This window comes from Schistocerca americana, chromosome 5, assembly GCF_021461395.2.
Source record: "Schistocerca americana isolate TAMUIC-IGC-003095 chromosome 5, iqSchAmer2.1, whole genome shotgun sequence".
In the NCBI taxonomy this organism is placed as follows: domain Eukaryota; kingdom Metazoa; phylum Arthropoda; class Insecta; order Orthoptera; family Acrididae; genus Schistocerca; species Schistocerca americana.
The window spans coordinates 673,318,881-673,343,351 of NC_060123.1; the positions used below are offsets into that span (position 1 = coordinate 673,318,881).

The 24,471-nt window shown below is 38.4% G+C and overlaps 1 protein-coding gene across 2 annotated transcripts; it reads right to left on the bottom strand.

Annotated features, from left to right (window-relative positions):
- Nucleotides 1–5,682: 5,682 nt before the first annotated feature.
- On the bottom strand, nucleotides 5,683–12,509 carry LOC124616090. Of its 2 annotated transcripts, none has more exons than XR_006979844.1 (4): nucleotides 12,202–12,509; nucleotides 6,151–6,294; nucleotides 5,897–6,066; nucleotides 5,683–5,814 (listed from the first exon to the last, which is right to left on the bottom strand). XR_006979844.1 is itself a non-coding variant. In XM_047144342.1 (4 exons), the coding sequence occupies exons 1-3, from the start codon at nucleotides 12,458–12,460 to the stop codon at nucleotides 10,658–10,660; spliced, it is 543 nt and encodes a 180-aa protein (XP_047000298.1). In that variant the 5' UTR covers nucleotides 12,461–12,509; the 3' UTR covers nucleotides 6,160–6,294; nucleotides 10,649–10,657. The 2 variants fall into 2 exon arrangements, 1 of the variants encoding a protein (XP_047000298.1); XM_047144342.1 differs by lacking the exons at nucleotides 5,683–5,814; nucleotides 5,897–6,066 and adding exons at nucleotides 10,649–10,792; nucleotides 10,892–11,040 and having other exon boundaries at nucleotides 6,160–6,294.
- Nucleotides 12,510–24,471: the final 11,962 nt, after the last annotated feature.

Consider the following 24,471-nt stretch of genomic DNA (forward strand, 5'->3'; position numbering starts at 1 on the left):
CGTGCCATCTGCCACCTACAATCGCCACGCTGACACGAGGACTACGATTTCGAGTGCTGAAGCTTCACTCCGCCGTGCTCCACACTGCCGGGTGGAGGGGGGGGGGGAGGGGCTCTGTGGAGCCTCTGGCTCAGAGTGCCCTATCTTTGACTCTGACCCTCTTTGAACTGCTTTTGTTCTATGTCTCTCAGCGCGGGGAAAGCTTCGTTTCACCCGAATGAGCTAAGGAAGTGACATCAAAATGACGTAGCCCACCGTTCGCGAAGTATGTCGATCGCCGAGTACAAATCGAGTTGACGTGAAAGTTTAGGCCAGCCATGGCCGTTCGGGTGCAGTCTCAAATGGAGTCTCCGAGGAGGAGGACTGTGTGTTAACCACGCAATAAAACTATGTAGTTAACATGTGGATAAGAGTGTTTTCTCTTGTATTCTAATAAACTATACTGTGTCTGTTCGTTCATCCGTGGCAAAATATGCTTACGACATGTCTTCCAGTTATATTTGCCAAATTTTACGTGCTTTCCCTAGTTGATTAATGATGTGCCATAGTAACAGAGTACTCCAGAAAATTGCACATAGAATCGAAAAACGCGTTAATTGGTTTGTTGCAACATATTCACCAAAGTCTGATTAAAAAACGAAAGTTGTCACAGACTCAAAGAGCTCTTTCTCTATATTTGCTGCTGAATATATGAAATGACTCATGTCAGCACATCATTTAGAACTTTCATTCCCACGCCGTATCCGCAATTTCAGAACTGAACGTGGATGTTCAGATGACTATTTTAAAAAAAGGACGAATTAAAAAGAAATATAAATAAATTATGAAACAATTACCGGTACTCTCATGTGAATGCTATTTTTCTGAAAATGTATGTATTGTTCTACTGTTTTCATTAAGAGCAGTGTACTGTCTCCAGCCACACGCAATCATGGCTCCATACATACAGAACTGTACCAATAGTGTGCAATAATGTGTTAATAAAAAGTGAAAATAATATATGGCTACCTGAGTGGTAGTAGGAGATTAAACATAATTCACAAACTAAATATTGAGGTAACTGTGTGATTTGGTTGGCATAATATATGCAGCTTCTGAACTTTTTTACCCTGAGGGGCAGAGTGGATTTTGTAAACAGCAACAATTTGTATTGTTTAAAAAAAGTACATCACTGAATTTCTTTTTGTGTACTGTATCATTTATAAATTGCTCATCTCTATTTGGAATGTATCCTCATATGCTAATACTGAATGGAAAGTAGTTAGCTTATTTGGAAAATAGCTTGGTAGCCCATACAAGTATGTTTCATTTGTTTGCATCCAGATCTGATATTGGAGACTCTTTTAATAGAGTGACAACATTGTTTTAGTATTGTTTTTTCTGTGCACCCCCACAGAATTTAGTACATGTTGTTCATTGCCGTTCCCTCAGTCTTAGAAAGATTATTTGCAGTCGTTTTATCCACACTTGTGACGGAGTATTTTGTGCTAGGACACTGAGGGCCTTTATTCTTCGATGGCATAAAACCATAGTCAACTTCGTGGCATGAACGCAAAAGTCGCAGAACTTGGTCTCCTCTACAAATGTAGTAGAATATCAAATGTTCAATTCAGTCTGGTGTCAATCATTCTCTGTTTTATTTATTGTGATTAAAATTATGTTTTATAACTGTTAGCATGAGACACTGGCAAGCACTGTACAGAGATTAAGGGTAACAGTAAACAGCGGGTGCACAGAATACTCTTTATCCTAAGCCTTTGACCATATTTGCATGTTCATGGAGATGAGGGAACCAAAAGCCCGTATGGACAAAGCTCCTAGCTACACTTTTACAGAATGGCATGGAGGAAGGGATGCAGATCAAGACAGCAATGGCCAGGGTAGGGGAAGACAGACTTTCATGGGGCTGGGCTTCTCTGCTGTTTTTCCAAAGGAGTTTTCATTATTTTTCAGGCATCAGTTTCCTTTTGAAGTACTAACCATTGCTACAATTTGAAGCAAATAATTTTGTCATCTTAGATACTGAAATAGTAATATTAAGCTCCTTTTTTGCATTAATGATTGTTTTCCTTAATCCATCATTTATGAAGATTGGCAATTTTTTGGTGATTGTGGAAATACCTTTTGAAACTGTGATGAAAACTCATCTATGCATGTTTAATATTAAACTGTCAGTACTATATATACAGGAGACTGTCATAAGCTAGAGTTTATGGTTGCAGATTTTTCACTGTACCTCTCTAACTGGTTCTAAACTGCAAAAACACTGAACAACTAAGGTCTTTCTTAGCACTTTCAGTTAAATAACATACATTAAAAACTTCCCACAACATTATTTCTCTTTTAGTACTAGGTGCAGCAGGTATGTTTCTTAAGCATACATGTACTGTACAGATATACGTGTGATTCATAAACTGCCAGCTCTTACCAGCTACTATCGATTTTCATCTGTGTACAGGCCTAAAATTGCCAGAGTGCCATCATTTGTTAATTTTTTTTTTTACATCTATACATGTTTGCACAGAATAATTGCACATCCAGGCTACAATAATGGGCTACATGATTGTGTCCATGTAGCATCCCATAGTGTATTATGAGAAGCACAGCAAATGACCGTTGTCTGCACACTCCATTGTGTTGCTGAAGCACCCAATGAATGGGTTTGTGTTGTGCTTTTCGGCAAGGGGATGGTCCAGCTCTATTACTGGACACATTTTTAAATGAGATTTTCCATTATAACTTCAGTAAGAAATACTTTTTTATTTCTTGAACACACTGTCTGCCATGTGGCTGCAGGCAGCCGCAGTAGAACTAGATGCCTGACACTAGGTAGCCACTTGAGGCCACAGCAGAGCCTAGCACCTAGCACTGTGTGCCTGGCAGTGAAATATCCATCGGTAAGTGTGTGCCAGTCTGTGTGTTAAACTTCAGTATTTTACCAGTTGCAATTGTGTTACATTGTTTAAAAAATGTAATATATCTTCAGTTTGTGAAATTTTGTACAGTAATTACCTAGTCAGTACAGAGAGATAAGTGATAAACTTTAACTCAGGTTGAATGGGAGCACGTTCCATTACAGTCAGGTACGCAAACCACTTGTTCCATTGCACATTGTGTGTAGTGGAGGCTTATTAAATCTATGGAGTGCTTTCTGCTTGTAATAGTGCTAGAGCAACATTTATATCATCTCTCAGACCAATAACCCACCATGGTACTTCCTGAGGGTGAAATGCAACATTTACAGTGAGAATTCTGTTAACACTGTCTTGAGTTAAAGGATTTCCATTTTGGTTCTTTCAGGTAATGAGGTACAAAGCCAAGCAGGTCCACTTATATAGATTTTTGTTTACTTTATGTTCTGGCTTCAATAGTGAAAGAAAATATTATTTAAATAATATGAAGTACCACAATCAAAACGTTGCAGACATTTTTTTATAACCCTTGCCACATTGGTGCCAATGTTACACAGGAAAACATTAGTGGCCAATCATGAAACTGAAGTGCTTGTGGTATCTACAATTTGAAATGTAATATATCTCATAACATACAAGACAGATCACGATTTGTTGTAAAAAATGGCAAATTGGATATAAAAGATCGTGAACTACAAAAGTAAAATAGATGAATTTTAGAACCATTATTTCTTAAGTTGTAACAGTGATACTCAGGACAGTTTATTTACAACTTGAAACATACCTATCATAGATTTACAACAAACTCACAACCACGAATTATTTGATAGAATGGTAGCAAGTTTTGCCGGGCTAACAACATTTCTAATAACATTCAGAATTAGTAGCCTTAAGTTATTGTCCCCAAAAAACACCATACTGAATTACTGTCTACCTGGTGCCCATATGGTGGTACCAAAGAAGAATGGTAAGGTGAGCAAGAGTCTCCAGAAATACAAAAGGAAAGGGCAAATGACAATCAGGAGGACAATACCAGGTGTAGAAATTTCCCTGTAGTAGGCTCTGTATATGCCATTTTTAAAGTTCTAATCCTCTTGTGAAGTAAATAAACCTAAAAACTGTAAGTTTGTTAGGTTTGTTACATTTTCCAGGCACCATAATCAAACTACTTTACTTTCATATCTGTGTATTCTAGTGGGTAATTGCAAATGATTAAGAAAACTTCATAATTGATACCACATTGTTTTATTATCTGTAATAGGAAAGACATGGAGTTTAGTTTCCACTCAAAAAGGATAATTACACAATGACATTTCTTCATATGTCCAATTCACATACATAGTCCATGTGTGCTTACATAAATGCAAAACATAAAATACATTGACATGTACAATAGTATAAACATTTTAAAAACACTGTAACAACTAGTCATTTTGAACAACAGATTGTGTGTAAGCTTAAAGGAACAATGCACACATAAGAGTATGCACTGGAAAATATGATTTGAAAATTTCTATTCCCTCTAATGTCATGTCTAGCTCATATGATTCATTGCCAAAGAAAATGATAATTACATAATTGAATTTATTCATTCCAACATGTGTATTTTGACTACACAACAAATTATGAGCAATGTACATAAGTTTTTTTGAGTTGATACTGTTTTATAAATGAAAAACCTTTTCTAAAATATTGTTTTACCACACAGATTAAACAACTTACACCCATGTGCTCAGAGCTTATTTGTTGTAAGGAAATCAGTGAGTGACCAGGATGCAATACAGAAACACACTTGCTGCAAATAAAACTTAACTAAAGTTTGTTCGTTAACACTTTGGGGTTTGTGCACTTTAGTGTTGCTGGAACAGACCAGATCCGATGAACATAATGCTTTATCCAACAGATAGTACAATTTATAGCCATATGTATCGATCTCTGTTTGATTTGAAGAAAACTATTATTGACCAAGATGCATTAAGTAATCAAATTAATGGGTGGGAAAAGGAATCTAAGGCTGAGAGATTTTTTTCAGACCGTTTACAGATGACAATGAAAAAGTGCAGCCATTGCTTTTTTGTTACCAGCACAAGTGGCAAAGGGAACTTTTGAAAAGGTATGGTAGGGTTTAGGGTATGTTTGCTTGATGCAACATACAAGACAACGAAGTATGACTTTCCATTATTTTTCTTGGTAGTGAGAGCTAATGTATGCTATTTAGTAGTTGGGATATTCTTCATTTAAGTAGAAAACACTGCATCAATTAAAGAGGCTCTAGAAATTTTCAAGGCATGGAACCCAGATTGGAATCCAGTTTCATGGGTTACAGATTTCTCTGAGCCTGAGATATGGGCAATTGAAGGAACATATCCAATGTCAAGGGTTTATCTTTGTTTATTTCATCGAAAGCAAGCCTGGCAATGGTGGCTTAGCAAAAAGAACAATTTAGAACCGGGAGATAGTGAGCAAATTCTGAAGCTGTGGGAAGAAATTGTGCTCAACTTCATCAGAGGAACAAGATGAAAGGCAGTTAGCTAGGCTGGTTATAAACCTGACCTACAGCACTATAAACATTAACAGACTTTGAGAATGTGTGCACTAGCTACATCTTATCCTGAAGATGATGTAATAGCATCATGATTTTAAAAAAATCTGAAATTTGCCTTTCTGTCTTACTTGAACCTGTAACAATATAAAATTGTCAAATCATGTACACTGAAGTGGTAAAATAACATGCTCCTAGAAATATAATTCAGAATCAGATACTATACTCACTTCTGTCTCCATGTGGTAATTTGTTCACTGTACAGAAAACCTGGAAAATTCAGCCATTTGTCTGAAACTGTAGCTGAGCACTCACTCATTTGTGTTCATTATATTTTCCCTTGGACTGATACGGTCTTGACTAAGTGCAGAAAGCAAAATTAATTTAAAGAAATTGCCTTGTAATAAGAATTCATGTAAATAAATGTTATCACATTACGCACCTTGATGATACACAACCAGGTAATGTGCCACAGCAACCTTATTTTTAACGGTAGGGACTACCACACCTGGGTAAGCATTGTGCGTCAATTACACTTTCCACGAGAGGAGGTGGTTCAGAGGAATGATCACAGCATTGCCTCTCGCTGCTGGGAGAAGACAACTGTGTCACCTGAATGGGAATACAATGATTAACTTTAAAATAACTTGGCCTGCAAGTGATTTTAATCAAAAATCAATGCAGATACCGACATACCTTGATGTTGCCAACGTGATCTGCAACTGCAACTCTTTTGTAAATTTTGCTTGTGGCTTGCCCATTGCTCCCATGCAATACAAAAGAACCAAAAAAAGCTGATCTGAATGCTGCTTTTAAATGTGGCACAAGAACACAGAGTACCTGTGAACAGTGAAATAATGTAGTAAGCAAAAAAAGGGTAAACAACACATATTTAATGAAGCATATGTAACACGTTTAACTGCAAAAGGGGATAACTCCCACACCACCCGCAGCTTTAAAATAAAAGGTAGATTGCAATTCTTACCTATCACTACTGCAGTCTATATATGACTGACAAGGTGTTGAGAAAAATTTCCTTTGCAATATAATAATCTGTATGTACACTGAGTAACTGTGGTAAATAGTACAGATTCATTCTACTTGATGCAGAGTACACACAACATGTATAAGAATGGTAATATTATAACAACGCAAAGCCCAGGATGGAATAACAATTTTACACTGTTATCCATCTTGGCTTTCAGCCAAAGCTCCAACATCTGAAATACAAATTAGACACACATTTTGGCCACAGTAGTGAGAGACATTGGTCATGGGTGTGTATTTTTCTATTTCAGATGAAGGCCTTTGGGCTGAAAGCTAAGAGTTATCAAGCTTTTCATTGTACCAATTTGTGAGAACATTTTGTATCCTTTTTGTAATGTTAATATTCTACTTCATTAAGCCTGCCACAATTGGGAAGTCCTCAATTAAAGCTGATCTTCAACAGACAATTTCTACTTTTTGGATAGTGAATGTCAAACATACTGTGTGAATTTGGAATTAGCAGCAACATGTCAGTTCGTCTTTAGCAAAGTGTAGAACACTGCCTGCCATGACATACAAATTTCATTGTAGTAAATTACAATTTACAGGATACGTTTATCAGCAGTGACTAAGGGCTTAACCCATTGTCTTTAATTATCAACCATCAAAGATCCTCTTGCAACACTGTCTAAATTGTTTACTCTATCTGCAAGGTTGCTTTCACCTCATGGGTGGTAGTCTTAACAGGTTGTTTTGCAGAAGTAATTGCAGATGTAACACATGTCATTAAAATTTCAGTATGGAAAAAATCTAACACTGTGTGTGACATGACTTTTACCAAATACCCCTATACTCTATACAAAGTTTTGAACCAACTATTGTGAAAAATCTAGAACAGGGCCAGTGGCGTACTTATACCTTTCGCGCAGGAATGTTTTCAGCACTTCTTGTGAAGTATAATGGAACAAAAGAGGGTGTGTCAGCTGTGTTATACAGCCAATGAGATAGCAGTAGGCAGACTATACGTTTCAATGCAATACATTTGAAAGAAAGGATGAAACATTGTTGTAAACAAGAATCATACATTTAACTGCTCCCTGTTTGAGTCACAGATATTTAAACTGTGCTAGCATCTGAAAACTGAGTTCAGTGTCACAACCCAAGGTGTATTCGAGAAAGCACTGAAATATTTTTCTCCTCTTGAGTTGGTATGCAATCAATGTACACAAGAACAATGAGTAAGTTGATCAATGTTTTTTTACTTAAATCATGGAAGAATGTAGGTGGAACGGTGCTTTTTAATACAGCACATGTGCAACTATGAATGAATACTGATCCACCTACCTTCTTCCGCGATGGAATTAAAAAAAAAAAAAATTGATCTTGTTACTCAAAGTGGAGGCTTATGCTGCACTTCCAGACGATTCCACCTACTTACTCTTTAAGAGTCATTTCACTGTCACATCTGACATTTTCATGTATCTGCAATTAATCCATGAGATATACGCAAGCAGATGACATCATCATGCAGAACAATCACTGAAATCAGTAATTTATAGCTTGCGCCCCTTGTCACAAAATATTTCTCAAAACTCATGAATACAATGAAAAACAGAAAAAAACAATGCTTTACAATTTCAGCGCTAGAAGTATATTGTGTCTGTTCTTGTCTCTCATTGAATATGTCAAAGAATCATTCTTCTGGCTACGCAAAACTCGCTCACCAACCAATGAGCAGTAGATAAGCACCATTTTGACTATCACTGGCCCTGACCTAGATTTTAGCACCAATTATATAAAATCAAATTGGTTTCAGCAACTGGTTTATTAAATTTAAATAAATACTACTGGCTGTCTTGCTATGTTCATGCCTAACTGATTCAGGGGGCTGAGCTGTATATTGTATTTTATTTATGTTCCTCTTTTAGTCCAGGGTGATTGGTATGGGCATCAATGCAAGTAAGTAGTTCTTTAAATGATTATAGTTGTAGTACATTAGTTTTAGAAAATGTATGCACAAGAAATTTATTTTGACTTACATATTCTTGGAGCTAAATTTGCTTCGGCAGAGAGGTAGGATACTTCAGATTGCAGCTGTTCAAGCAAAGCATGTATCTTACACCTTGCATCCATTTTCATACAGTGTGATTACGAGACTTGGGCAGTATGTGGTACACCAAGAAGCTGAATTTCCCTCACAAAACATTATCAAACCAAACACACACACACACACACACACACACACACACACACACACACACCCCGCTTTTAGATCCTGATAATGGAAGACCACCAGCTTGTGGGTTTGAGTATGTTAAATCGTCCACACATTCTCGAAGCCTCTTCAGCGTTCTAGCAATTGCTTCTCTGTTTTTACAGTTGTAGGTCAGGTTTATGACCTGCCTTGCTAATTCCCGTGCATCTTGCTCCTCTGATGAAGTTGAGCTTCTGGGATTGTCACTGCCTTGGTTTACTGCCTCCTCACTGCTGGTATCCTCTGAACTTTGTAATACAGAACTGGCAGGTTCAGACCAACTGCTGCTTGAGCCAAACCCAAAGGTCTCATCGAGACAAATTAAAGGGCTGTTCTTGTAACTGTCATTCAACTTATGAAAGTCTCAGCCAGGGTAATAAATGAAAATTGCGTAGAAATGTTTGCATGGATATTTCCACCTTTGGAAGTCTTCACATGTGCAATTAGGCTTTGCAAAATTCATCACATAGTAACAATCCTTGGCCTCGGCACTTTCTACACAAAATAATCCCTCACCCATTTCTCTCACTGAGCTTTCGGTAAGTTCAGTTTGCGCTGAAGAATATCTTTTCATTATGCGATTCACAAATTCGTGTGACTTTTTATGCAAGAAGTGAGGAATCTCTCTGCTGTAAGATTTCACAGCTGAATTCTTCTGACAATATTTTTTAAACTGGCTAGGGAGGAAATCATTTATTAAAACTTTAACAACACCTGTCAATGTTTTATCTGCTGAATGTCTAAGAAAAAAATGTTTCACTCTTTTATTTAGTGATTCAACACCATTAGTGGTAGTTATATTGGTGAAGAAATTCTCCTTGTCCTCATAGGCCTTCACCCACCTTTCAGATACTGAAAGCCATTGCTTATTAAAATAATCAAGTGCACCAGAATTTCTAGTTAACAATTCATGAGATTGAAGGTTTTGTTTTGCAGTTAAGAATTGTTCTTCAGATGGTGACTCAGCAATTCCTTCCCACAGCTTCAGAATTTGCTCACTATCACCCGGTATGTCTAAATTATTGTTCTTGCTAAGCCACCGTTGCCAGGCTTGCTTTCGATGAAATAAACAAAGATAAACCCTTGACATTGGATATGTTCCTTCAATTGCCCATATCTCAGGCTCAGAGAAGTTTGTAACCCATGAAACTAGATTCGAGTCTGGGTTCCATGCCTTGAAAATTTCTAGAGCCTCCTTGATTGAAGCAGTGTTTTCTACTTGAATGAAGAATATCCCAACTACTAAATAGCATACATTAGCTTCACTACCAAGAAAAATAATGGAATGTCATACTTCGTTATCTTGTATGTTGCATCAAACAAACATACCCTACCATACTTTTTCAAAAGTTCCCTTTGCCACTTGTGCTGGTAACAAAAAAACAATGGCTGCACTATTCCATTGTCATCTGTAAACGGTCTGCAAAAAATCTCTCAGCCTTCGATTCCTTTTCCCACCCATTAATTTGATTCCTTAATGCATCTTTGTCAAAACAGTTTTCTTCAAATCAAACAGAACCCGATACATATGGCTATAAATTGTACTATCTGTTGGGTAAAACATTATGTTCATCCGATCTGGTCTGTTTTCCCCAGTGAAATTTTTTTCCACAAATCTTTCCGGTTCTAACTTAATTATCCGAACTGAGTTCGTCCCCTTTGTAACTATATCCCTGATCTCTTTTGAAAGCAAAGGGTGTATGTGTCCAATCGTTTTCACACATTCAATGCCACGATTATGGCAGCTTGCTTGGGAGGCAGCCACATAATATCGCAGATAACTTTTTGGTACCTGTGTCGACTCCAAGTCGAGTTTCAGTTTCTCAGTAACCTTTAATACAATGCAAATTTACCAATGAATTACAAATATTTATATACAAGAGCTAGCCAAATGACATACATGTAACTTATCAGGCTAATATATCTACACACATTACTCAGTTGGATACTCACACTTTTTTTTTAACTGTCTGTTGCCGAGTTTATCGCATAATCGGGGAATACCCTGACACACTTAACATCCAATGTTGCTGGACAGCCCTTCTTTTGTGTGTCCATGAGAACTTTTCTCTTCTTCTTTGGGTTAACATGGTCCACCTTTATGTATAAAATAAACAAAATTTAATAAGCCCCTGTAACTATTCCTTTTTGATTGAAAATATATGTAATTGCTACTTAGATCTTTATTTTATTTACCAGATGATCTGCAACAGGACTCCCCTTTTTATGATATAACGGGCCAAGAGTACATTCTCTTTTCACTAAGCTTTCAACACAGAAAACAGGGCCAAAAAACTGTATTGGTATGTTGCCTTTTGTGTGGCTGTAGAAGAAGCCTGTCTCGTCTGGTAAAAACAGAATTTTAATTAAATCTACAATCATGTCACTGCACATACATGGGGTAGGCCACTGATGTACATGGAAACTTATGTATCAGGCCTATGTAAAATATGTATGGTAGCATCATGAAAAACCAACAGAATTTAGTGCAAAAACCAATTACCTTGTCATGAACTAGTACAATCAAGATCAGTTTATTCATACACGAATGGATATAGTTCACTACTGGATACAAGTAGTTGTCTTTGACCACTGAAGCAAACAGCATGGAAGTGATGTCAGTACTTAGTTGCAGTATTTTCACTCACTAATGGGTAGATAGTTTTGTAAATTAAGCTGTTTTAACTGTACAGGAACAATGACCCAAATGATTCAATAGATATACAATACAGAGTCGCCTGTGGTCAGTGAGGTTTATGATACACTGTAAAAAATCTTGCCAGAGTAGAGGCAGGAAGATTGGCATTTCGTGCGTTGATGCTGCTACAATACTCAATTAAAAAAAGTATCAGTACCTACACTTGAGTTACATTTTAATCCCTGCGTGTCTTAAATGTTTCCAAAATCAATTACTTTCATTTCTTCTTCCCACACGTCTTTTGTTCACGGCATTCTATTAATGTGTGCGTGGGTTCTTTTTTTTTATTTTCTCTCTCTCTCTCTCTCTCTCTCCACATTTCTCATTTCTGATGTATCTGGAGAAAACTAATTGTTTCCTTCACACTACAGTAACAAATTCTATTTGTAGGCTTCATTCTATAAACTTTGACAATGGTTGTCCTTTTTGAAATTTCATTCTTAGTTATCCATTCCCATAAGCAAATTTATATTTTTAGCTACATAGCCATTAATGTTATTTGGCGATTGTTTCGTGTGTGCTACATGGCTTGCTGTCTTCCCCATCCTACTACGACTGATTTACTCGATTGAACAGTACGTAGTGCGAGAATGAAAAGCGTAATGTGTTCACAGAATGAAAATATGCAAGACATGTTTCTCGAGAAATGTACAAATCTGATTTACGAACGACGTTATTTACTACAAATAACTATAACTACATTAATTTTTAACGCAGCCAAAGGATATAAATGGAATACATCTATGTAACAATTATGTAATTATGTTACATCTGAACACAAAAACGAATTAGGAACACTTTCACTTACATTTAGCAGCACCTGAAGGGGGCTGGCGATAATACGCACTTCTTCTAACTGAGTATGCGTAGCCATGGACGCGCAAGTTGCCCAGAAGATGAACAACATCCTCTTCTGTCTCGCAAAATCCATGGATGTCGCCTTCTCTGTCAATACATACATCTTTCAGCGATGAACGCATTAATCTCTCGAACACATCTACTTCCCGGTCTTCAACACGGTCAGTAGACATACTCGAAGAAGTGCCCGAACCAGGAATTTGCGACATACCGCAGCAGCAGAACTCTACAGCACTGAGCCTGTAAACACAAGACTCTCCCGCCACTTTTACGTCAACTCAATTTTCTCCCGCCACTACGTCAGCTCGATTTGTAGTCGGCTATAGTTCAATTCTTTTATCTTGGCGGCTCGCGCATGCCCGCCCAGACGCGGGAGATTGCAGCGTTGCCAGTTGTACGCGCCAAGAGAAGCAGCGCCGTAGCAGTGTAGTTCGCAAACTTACGTTTAGGGGGGAGCGCGCAGTTTATGAAGTAAAGCCACCACGGCCGCATTAAACCTTTCGCTGCTACAGAGACGTGCTCCCCGCATTCCACGCCGTGCGCGATTTTGTAACCACTGCACTGCTCGCCTGTGCAGACACATAGTGTTCCGACTGCTTTGACACACTTATCATTCGATTTCACAAAAACTATTTGGCCCAAAAATTTGATTTTGACACATCTTCTTGACTGATACCTTCCCCCCATAAATGACTTAATTTTGTTTCGATTTTCAACGCAGTTATATTGCAGCATTAAATGTAATAAACCATTGCACGAAATTTTGAAGAGTTTGCAGAGGTAAAGTTCATAGCGTATACTTTCCGTATGTTCGATTGTAGTTACCACAATGTTGAGAATGAAATGTGGACAAGATACCTAAATTTCATATAAAATTTACTGTATAACAACATCTCATTTAATTTAAGTACCAGATTGGTGTCGTATGTAATATTGAGAAATAATCCGTCTTTCGCGACTGTTATAAAAGTTTTATTTACACCGGGCGCGTTTGACTTTATTTTAAAGCACTTCAATCAATCAAAAGGAAGTACACAAAATACGTTAAACAAAACTGTGGACTTACAAAAACATTAGGACTTGAATATACTGTGTATCAGTGCTCTGAGCTATGTCAAATATAATTTTTGTGTGTGGCACACACAAAAAGCATTTATTTGCTAAAACACTGATCGGCCGACACAAACGTTGAATATTGTGTTACCTCAGCACAAAACTACGAAAGGTGACTTGGCAATGGAGGAGACAAAATGCTGTCCAATGAAGATGCTTCAAAAGAGAAAAACGCGTCTGGTCTAAATAAGACGCTTATTACAGTTGGAGAAGAGGAATATATTTCAATACCATTGGTAAAATTGCAACTGTGGAACAAAAACAAGAAAGAGAACATGAGTATTATTGTGTATGTGCCTTACCCTCCATTGTTGTCAATCGCTGCGATAGTCTTCTGAATCGCTGTAGTCAGTGTCGCAGTCCGAATCATCAGGTCTTAGAGTTATGACGATGGGTTCAAGCAGATTGTCAATTACAATTTCCCTGTCCATGTCCTCCTCCTGTAGCCTTTGTGCATGCCGAACACATTCAGCCCATGCTGAAGAAGTAATTCTGTCAAGTGCTTCGTGCAGAAGCCTTTCTGTATCGGCAATTTTAAATGTCACGTTTCGTTCTGCGACATACCCTTTCACTTGTGCCCAAATTAACTCTATCGGATTGTATTGGCAATGGTACGGTGGCAAACGCAAAACTGTGTGTCCATGTTCCTGTGCAATACAATCGATTTCATAAACTTTTGTGCGAGGCTTATGAAGCACTACAAGATTCAACATTTCAGCACGAGTTTGGTTGGCAGTATGTGGAATATTTTTACTTGCAAGCCATAACATGATATCGGCTTTTTTTGTACTTGTTGTGGGTGTCTTGTCAACAACAAGAGTGATAACTCGCATTGTCCATTACAATCACCGAGTTTGCAGGCAAGTAAGGGAGAAACTGATTCCTAAACCACAATTTAAATGTCTCAGAGTTCATTTTGGAATGATAATCCCCTGAATTTCTCTTTTTTGCCCGGAACACTAATTTGCTTTCTGGAATGAATCCAGAAGCAGAACCAGCGTGAAGCACAATTATTCGTCCACCTTTACCAACTGGTACTTTAAACCCACCCGAACCATCACTCATTTTCCAACACGCTTTCCTTGTGTGATTTTAGTTCACCCATGTTTCGTCCAAGAAAAAAATGTTCTTATTCCCGGATTTTCTTACTTCAATAATACGTCTTAAAAACTGTGCCCTTGAAGCAGCGATATGACTACGTTCCATTAAAAACTTTCTTCCGTCATTTGTATGTACATATTTGAATCCAATGTTTTTAAGTATTCTATTCATTGAAGTCATGCTACCTTTAAAATTTATGGTTTCACGCATTGTCACAGTGATTTTGTTTACAGTAGGAAATTCGCCTGTGTTGTACATGTTGAGCACTTCTCGTCTTAGAACATCTTTGTCAAAAATTATCTAAATTAGTTACAGTCCTCTCACGAGTGCGATATTTCCCTGGCGATCTGAATAGTGGGCTTCCACAGGTCTCCGTAGATAACTTTCCTTCATTGGCAATCCGCTGAACGGTTCTCAAGCTAACGCCTGTCGCTTCTGCAGTGCGTTCCTGAGATCTGGCGACATCCGTGATAGGTCCACCGTTTTCTGCTTCGCGCTTGAAAAAAGCGTGAATCCGGTAAATTATGTCCCTCGCCTGTTTATGGAGAGTTTGTCGCTTACCACCATTATCAGCCATGACAACTTCCAACAAATGCGATAAAAATTCACCAAAGAATAACTACAATCACATTTAACACTCGCACTCGCCAAGACATTCCCAGCAGACCGTTCAGAAAACTACTGAACACTCATTGGCTGTCAGCGGATGCGTGACGTCAGGTGCGTAGAACGAGCCTTAAATCGACCGCAGTCGTTCATGGTTCCAACTATACAGAGTGTTCATTTTAATTGGAGACATTGAAATATCCGCAAATCTACACATCGGATCAAACAAATTTATAACTAATTTTTTTTTGTCTCAGAGGGGGACATCCAATGATACCAAATTCGACGAATTTGTAGTAAAATTTGTTATAATTGGATGTCCTCTTCCGGGAGGAACTAATTTTCATTAGGATTTCTTTTGGCTCTGTGTGTCGTTTTCAAGAGATTTCAATGTCCCCATAAAATGAACACCCTTTATAACATAAACAGTGTTTATAAATTGGGAAATATTCTATCTTTAGCAACTGTAACAAAACTTTCTTTATACCAGAGTCATTTTGCTTTTTTCTAAAACGTTCTGATTAAAACGAAGTTGGCGAAGTACACAAAACTGAATTTTGGACGTAATAAAACATAAAACTAAAATATATTGCCAGTGAGGCACAGTGCACAAACATTTTGTTTTTGTCACAACGGACAGCAAATACTTGCCAAAACATAGATCAGTCGACGAAACCATTGAATATGATGTTGCCAAAGCAGCGAAGCAAAGAATTCCGTCAGACAATCAAATAGCTCTGCAACGTACGAGCCGAAATTCTGCTCTAAATAATACTTTTAATACTGCCGCAAAAGAATATATCTCAATATGAATAGTAAAACAGCGACTGCGGAAGAGGGGATATACAAACAAAACGGATAACATGAATATTGTATGTGTGCCTATTCGTTGTTTTTAATTGCTGTGAAAAGAAATATTGGAGGAGAAAATTACAAAAACTGAAAACTTATTATGATTATAATGAAGCACAGGAAATTTCAAAACATTACATTCAAACGAATAAAATTCATTAAGTAAGACACTTCGCTATTGTTTTTAAATAAATAAAATATTTAGTATGCAACAACCCTTGAACTCAGAGTCTTCCAATTAGCAGCCCAACACCTTAACCGTAACGCCAACGCAGCTACTCATTTCTGGCATCTCCTGGAGCACTCTAAACGTCTGCAAAATACCGACAAACACTGTTGGGATGACTATGAATTACTCCCGTTGCGTCGAAGTACAATAGGAAATAAACAATTACCGCTGTTCTTTATTGCGAAAAAGCGGTTCGTGAGACTGATACAAACACCTTTCCTTGCTATCGCCTGAATTAGGAGGCTTATTGTTTGTTTGGTTTAATTAATTAATAGAATATGAAGCAACTGGTGTAAAGAATGCTTTTTCCAAACTTTCTACAAAAGAAAGTCTGCTATCAAGACATTGCTTTTGTTCAATTACTTCATTTATGACTGAACGTTTCTAAAATTGAAGACACTCGTCCGTGCTCTGCACTGCAGTCGAGATCTGGCAACGTCGTTCTCTGTTCATTGGCTGACTGTGATTTGTGACGTCAAATGCGCAGAACGAACCTAAACTCGGCCGCCAAGATATATGACGCGCACCTTAGTCGCCGATAGATATATCGATATACTTTGCGAGCGCCACTTTTACGTCAACTCAATTTTCTCCCGCCACTACGTCAGCTCGATTTGTAGTCGGCTAGTCGCCGATAGATATATCGATATACTTTGCGAGCGCTAGGCTACGTCATCTCGACGTCACTTCCTTAGTTCGTTCGGGTGAAACGAAGCTCTCCCCTCAGCGCGCAACTTGTGTTCTGCCATGTTTGTTCTTTCTGTCTCAGTGCTCAATAAATGTACATAGTGTGTGTTATTACCAACCAGCCTTACGTGATAACATAACCACATGCCGAATTCCCATCCCCCTGGAGCGTTATTGCCCACGTCCGATTTTTGCTTTGCACGCTTACATCTTTCCCAGTTAGTTTATCATATTACTCTAAAACTGCAGCAATAAAACCTTTCCTAAAGTATTCATTCCAATCAACAATAGACTGATTCCCAAGTTTTAGTTCATAATAAATGTATTTGCTGCTACATTCACACACCCAACAGTATTTCAATCTCAAAACAATGCTTATCGATAGTTTGCTACCTGAAAATCAAGAACCTTCTCTTACTGAGCGTTTCCCGTGCCCATTATTCCCTTTTACCTGACACTTCCATACGAGGTCATCACCCAAACTCTTCTTCAGTAACAGCTTTATTGTTGACTGGAAACATCACATACCGTACGTTCTTTCATTCACAATGAATCATCTTACCATACACCAATCCAGACTTTATTAATTGCCTTTGAGGCCATACAGAAACTCCACATCGACTCACTGTCTCACTTCTTACGACACTACAAACACTCGCTACACGTTCCAAGCTACCAGTATTTGAAGAGGTGCCAAACTATTCACTCCTTGCTAGAAGCCATAGACAGTGCAGCTGACATCATAGAAAAAAACAAAGACCAATTTCTAGTGATAACTCCAACTAATCACAAACTGTGTAAAGAGTACATTATATATCGATAATACATCATTACAAGACATAGCGTACTCTATAGAGTAGAAGGTGTTGCCTATCAAAAAGTCTTTCAAACTCTGTTTAAACCGATCTTTATCTGAAACCAAGTTTTTAATGGTTGCTGACAATTTATTAAAAATGTGTGTTCCTTAATATTGGACCCCTTTTTGTACCAAGGTAGGTGATTTTAGGTCTTTATGTAGATTGTTCTTATTCCTAGTATCTATACTATGTATTGAACTACTGGTTGGAAATAGAGATGTATTACTTGCAACAAATTTCATTAAGGAATAAATACACTTAGAAACAGTGGTTAGAATATCAAGTTCCTTGAACAGGTTTCTACATGATGTTCTTGAATTTACACCACCAATGATTCTTATCACACACTTTTGCGCCCTAAAAGCTTTTGCTTGGTTTGGTGAATTGCCCCATAATACGATTCCATATGACATAATAGAATGAAAGTAAGCAAAGTATGCAAGTTTTTTTAATATTTATATCTCCTACAGCTGACATAATTCTCACTCCAAATGTAGACTTGTTTAGACACTTAAGCAATTCTGTGGTATGCACTTCCCAACTGAATTTATTATCGAGTTGTAATCCTAGAAATTTAACACTGTCAACCTCTTCATTCTGCATGTCTTCATATATTACACACATGCTTCCAGGAAATCTCTTACAGGTTCTGAACTGAATGTAGTGGGCCCCTTATTTTATCATGGTGATCGTTTCTCCCTATGTAGGTCAGTGTCAACAAAATATTTTCGCATCCGGAGGAGAAAGTTGGTGATTGGAATTTCGTGAGAATATTCCGCCAAAACGAAAAACGCCTTTGTTTTAATGATGTCCATCGCAAATCAGCGGCACTCTCTCCCCTATTTCGCGATAATACAAAACGTGGTGCCCTTCTTTGAACTTTTTCGATATACTCCATCAATCCTATCCGATAAGTATCAAATACCATGCAGCAGTATTCTAAAAAAGGACAGACGAACATAGTGTAGGCAGTCTCCTTAATAGATCTGTTACATATTCTAAGCGTCCTACCAATGAAATGCAGTCTTTGGTTAGCCTTCCTCACAACATTTTCTGTGTGTTCCTTCCAATTTAAGTTCTGTGTAATCGCAATTCCTAGGTGTTTACGGCCTATAGATTTGACTGATCATCTCCATCATACAACAACTGTGCTAGAAACTACCATTGTTTGATGTACTGGAAAGTCTTGGTATTTGATTCCTGCCAGTCACTCGTAGAAATTGCCTGTCACTTACTACTTCTTATGACTCTGTTATTGTTTGTTTGTGCTGTGGAAAACCCTGTAGACATAAACTGTACCCTAGTGCAATCTCCTTCGTGATTCAGGCACTTTATAAATTCGGTAAGATGACAAGGTTGAGGCGTTCTGAACCTTTCCAATTGAAACACTCTTAAGTCTTTATTCAACAGACATTTACCTAATAGAATACAGTATGTTACGATAGCTGACTATAGTCGACATCTTCTCTGGAGTCTAATTTGAGGTATCAAAACCAGCAGACTTGAAGGAGGGCAAAATAGGAACCAAATGCCACAAAACTACAAGAGGCATATAGGGGTACTGTATTTACTATTATGGAAACATATGTAATGCCTAAAGTTTGTAATATAGGAATATTAAGTAAAAAACTTAAATCAACATAGCAGATGTACCGTCTTGCCATGTTGCGAACAAGGGCTGTAAATATTTTAAAAGATAGAGCTGTATATTTAAGTATCGATTTATTTAGATATTTGGTACATCAACAAGCTAGCGGACTGCCTATCCATCTTAGAGCAAGAAATGAAAAGAAAACTGTACACCTTCAGGCTTGGCGATAACCACTTTGCTAACAATGGAAACTCCATGTAAGTGGCACAGTAAAAAGTGTCTGTCGTTCGATTTCGTCTCATAGCGGATTTGTCCAGAACACTTTATGACAACTTCCCTGTTTTCTCATTTCTGCCAACGCCAACGACGTAGCAGTTGCAGTGTCAAAATTGAGTGTTGAAGTTAAATGTTGCAGTTTCTGTTGGTAGCGCCGAACGCCGATTACAACAGTATTTCCCCTCACATGTCTCCTCCCACTGCAAAAAGCAATCTTGTCATTTAGATTTTGTTCATCGTTTTCAGAAACTGTTTTTGAAGAATTCTGATGTGAAGAAATAACACAATAGTTGAGTTATTTTCTTTTCATTCCTTTTCTTTTTTTAGCGTTGGTGTGCTAATTCTTCATATCGAGAATCTTAGTATTCCATTTCTGGACGAGATGAAAGCTCCAAAATGTAGTGAGACTTCTTCAGACAGAGAAAGCAAACTTATGTTCTACTATGATTTCAAAAGAGTAATTTCAAATATTTACCGAAAGCTGCGAAAAAACATGATATAAAATAAGGATATGGGCGGTAGATATTGCCATTTCAGTATCGATATATCGTGCAGAGTAATATAGCCTACAAATATATATCGATATCTTTTGGAAAAATATCGATATAATGATATATCAACAGCCCTACTTCGTACTAATTGAATCCAATAAATGTCATAGATCTGTGATTACAGGAGCCACACAAATCGGAGACACGTATCCATCGAGGTGTATATGTCTCTAGGAAATACCAGAGCAAGCAGAGGTGCATGATGTCAGAAAGGAAAGTCATCCCATACTGGTAAAAGCGGTTCATGGAGACGTCTTCTGTCTCTGGAAGATGGATCCGCATTATAGACGCGAGAGTGACTGTATAAGCGCCAGTAGAATTGAATCTTTAGCCGATAACTCTTATATAAGGCATAATGAAAATCTTTGGGTATGACCTGAAACACAAAAATGCCTTTGTAATGGTGTTTCTTTGTTGTTACTCTTAAGATACTAACACTCAACGGACCTGTCTAATTGCAGTGTCTTACATTTCGCCAATAAAATAATAGCATATGCCCCCAAGGAATGCACTTTATCTCGGAAGTTAGGTGAGTAGTACTTCCATAGCTCGTAATTTTTTAGCTCAAACCGTTACAGTATAGAAATATACATACACGTATTTCAAAAGCATTCATCACCTGAATTCGTCATCCTAAGAGGAAGTTGAAGGCTGTTAGAGACTTTAGAATAGGACAAGCGCACTGTATAACTAGAATTACATGTATCGAATAGATCAGAATTAAAGTATGGACAGGTGAACAACCAGTGTGTTTGTGGCTGGGAGGGTGACTAGGATGCATGCGAAACATCTGTCTAAAAGTAGGAATATTTTGAAGAACTGTAGCTCAATTTAAGTGAATAGTTATCCTTGCAAAATCTGTGTGGAGTGCGGTTGCTCGAAAATTAAAGTATGTACAGATGAAAAATGCAACATATCTGTAGGAGGGAGACCACTCTCCTCGCAAGTGACATAATTAGAGTTGGGATATTAGATATGACGTGGCGCTGTAGACGGACGCAATGCCCGGGATAGTACGATGCACCACACGGATTATGCGATGTGTGCCACTGTTCGGATTCCATGCCTGAACTATATAGTGGCGATGCGAAAGGCCTGACGTAATACCCGAATGCGTAGACAGGAAACCCGTGCTATGCAATGCGCCACATGGAACCCTCCGGCCAACTGGTCATAGACCGGAATGGAGTGGCATTGGCGAGGGGAGTTGTCTCTCTCCTACAGATTTCTTGCATGGTTCGCTTGGAGTACTTAATTTAGGAGCGACCACATCCACACGCATTTTGCGTGGACAACTATTCGCTTCAATGCCAGATACAGTTCTTCTACATGCTCCTGCCCATGGTAAATTTTTCGATTTCATCCTATTCGCCCTCCCAGCCACAAACATCCTGTCTTGTTCACCTGTTCATACATTAATTCTTATCTGTTTGATACACATAATCCCAGTTACACAAGACTGTGGTTCGTCATGTATGATCGTCCTCGTCTAAAGTCTCTAACAACCTTCAACTACCTGGTAGGATGACGAGTCCAGCTGAAGACTGCTTTTAAAATGAGTGTGGTACATTTGTATGCCATGACAGTTTCGCGTATTATTTATTAAAACACATGAAGATTTGGTGCCGGCCGTTGTGGCCGAGTGGTTCTAGGCACTTCAGTCTGGAACCGTGCGACCGCTACGGTCGCAGGTTCGAATCCTGCCTCGGGCATGGATGTGTGTGATGTCCTTAGGTTAGTTAGGTTTAAGTAGTTCTACGTTCTAGGGGACTGATGACCTCAGATGTTAAGTCCCATAGTGCTCAGAGCCATTTGAACTATTTTTTTGAAGATTTGGTCTACAACATTACAAGGCACATATGGGAATACTACTGATCTAACTTACAAAATAAGGTGCACTTGTTGGTAACTGACTTATACTGTCATTACTATAAGTCACTTCGATGAGACATGTCATAGAAATATTACCAAGTTACGAGGTTTATTCTATAACATACCAGGTAAGCAAAAAACGTGCTTGTAGACATGAAACAGTATTGGAGTGGTAGTAGAACAACTATAAACAGCTGAAGGAATGTGCTTTTGATTTAGCTATGTTCATGCTGCTCTCTATTGGTACGGTAATGGTACAGGGGAATGTAGCCTACAACTGACATGTTTCATAAAAGCACAGGCTGAAAAAAATTCTGTGTCTCCTCAGAGTCTTATGAACTGGATGGATAAGAGCGCTTTGAATTCTTTCTGTGCGTTGCACAAAAGGATTTCGATGCCGCAGTGAAAAACTTGATAGAATACCCGAACACAGTAACAGGTGCTGCGTAGACCCTTATGTAAGATTAACCCGCTAAAGATTCAAATTTCATGGCATGTACGACAACCACTCTTGCTTGTATAATGTGGGTACGTCTTGCAGAGACAGAAGATGTCTCTATCAATCGCTTTTATCAGTATGGGACGACTTTGCCTTCTGACATCACGCTCTACTGCTTGCTCTGGTGATTCCTAGAGCATGTACCCCTCGATAGACCTATGACACTTATCTCTGTGCAACTAGTATGCAGCAATGCAAGACACTACATCTGCTGTGTTGATGTAATATTTTTAGTTATCCTTCCTGTATTATGAACCCTAGGAGCTACATATATTGCTGTAATGGTAGATACAGAACCTCTATATACCTCTAGTACTAGACCTTAGGCTCCTATTTTTCCCACATTCAAGTCTGTTAGTTCTGATACCTGAAATTACACTCCTGAGAAGAGGTCTACTATAGTCAGTTGTTACAGCATACTGTATTCTATTAGCTAAATGTTCGCACAGTAAAGACTCAAGAGTGTTTCAAATAGGATGGCTCAGAAAACCTCGTATTCCTCAGCTTATCGAAATTTTAAAATGCCTGACTAACGAAGGAGAGGGCGTTAGAGTACGATTTATAGCTAAAGTGTTTACCTCTACACAAACAAGATTGAGTAAAAAGAATACCTACGGTTATGTATAGCGATGTTTAACCCTTATGTGTGTATTCGACATATAATCCATTTATTCATGATGTTTAAAAAATAAGTCACATAAGATTTTATGTATAACGATGTATAAAATTTGTGCATGTAATTCGATGTGTACTTCTCACGTTTATATATGAAGGGCTTATTTCAATCTGTATGTCATAATGAACAAAAATAGACTTGTACCACTATTGAAATAAGCCCTTCATATGATGGTTTAAGAATAAGCCACGTAAGATTTTATAGCAGACTTCATAAGTGTGCAACGAAGACATACTCTTTGCTTCCTAGCACAGTCGCTGGACTGCAATGGCGCTCCACACATAGCAAAACAAAATCTGTAATTCGTTTACGCGCCAAAACCGTTATTAGTTGCCTGAGAACAGTGGTCTGCAGCTGTGGCCCAACGCATTTCTGACTAGTGGTGGTTTAACGAACATGTGCACTTACAGATTATGTTGTTTTACGATGTTTGAATAGCTCTGCTCGCACTTTGTAACAACGTCACAAGTGTATTTAACAGTATTGACAATGACATACTAAATTATCCAGAATCACTTTGACCTTTTCGCCGCATGTGTAGCCAGTGGCTCTTGAAACTCAATCCTTTCAAGATCCAGGCAATCATCGTAGGCAGTACCACTCGCTCTTTACGCTCCTTCTGGCTCCTTGATTTCTCCCTTACCATCTGCGCCTGTTCTGCCCGCCTCTCCCCCACCCTCACCTACTTTGGCCCCACCATTGACCGTCGCCTCACCTGGATCCCTCACCTCCGCTCTATCCAATCCAAAGTCCACAACCGCCTTCAACTCCTCAAACTCCTCTCTGCCTGGACATGAGTGTTGAACCCCTCTAGCATCCTCCACACCTACAAATCCTTTATTTGTCCCATCCTCTGTTATCCCAGTCCCGCCTGGATATCCGCCCCCCCCCCGCCCCCCAAATTCTATAAGTCCCTCCAGATCCATGAGTGCCATGCACTCCGCCTCACCTTCTATATACACCTCCTGTCCCCCACGCGGATCCTCTATGACCTGATTCCTTTCCCCCATCTGCTCCTTTTCCTTGAACATATCCGTGTCCTCTACACCTCCCACCACCTTGATCCCCCTCGTCCCCTGGTTGCACCTCTCCTCTCTATAAAATAAATAAAAATATTTTGTTATTTAAATATGTTAATTATTCTATCTGTATGATGGTGATTGTGATTGCAATTGTATTTGCTTATCTGGAACGTGGACGTTTAATTATTCGATATCAGACGCTTGACAATGGCTTTTTCGTAAAGGCAATGTTACTCGTAGTTGACCGTGAAATAAAACTGAATAATCGGACTTCGTAATTAAATCGTT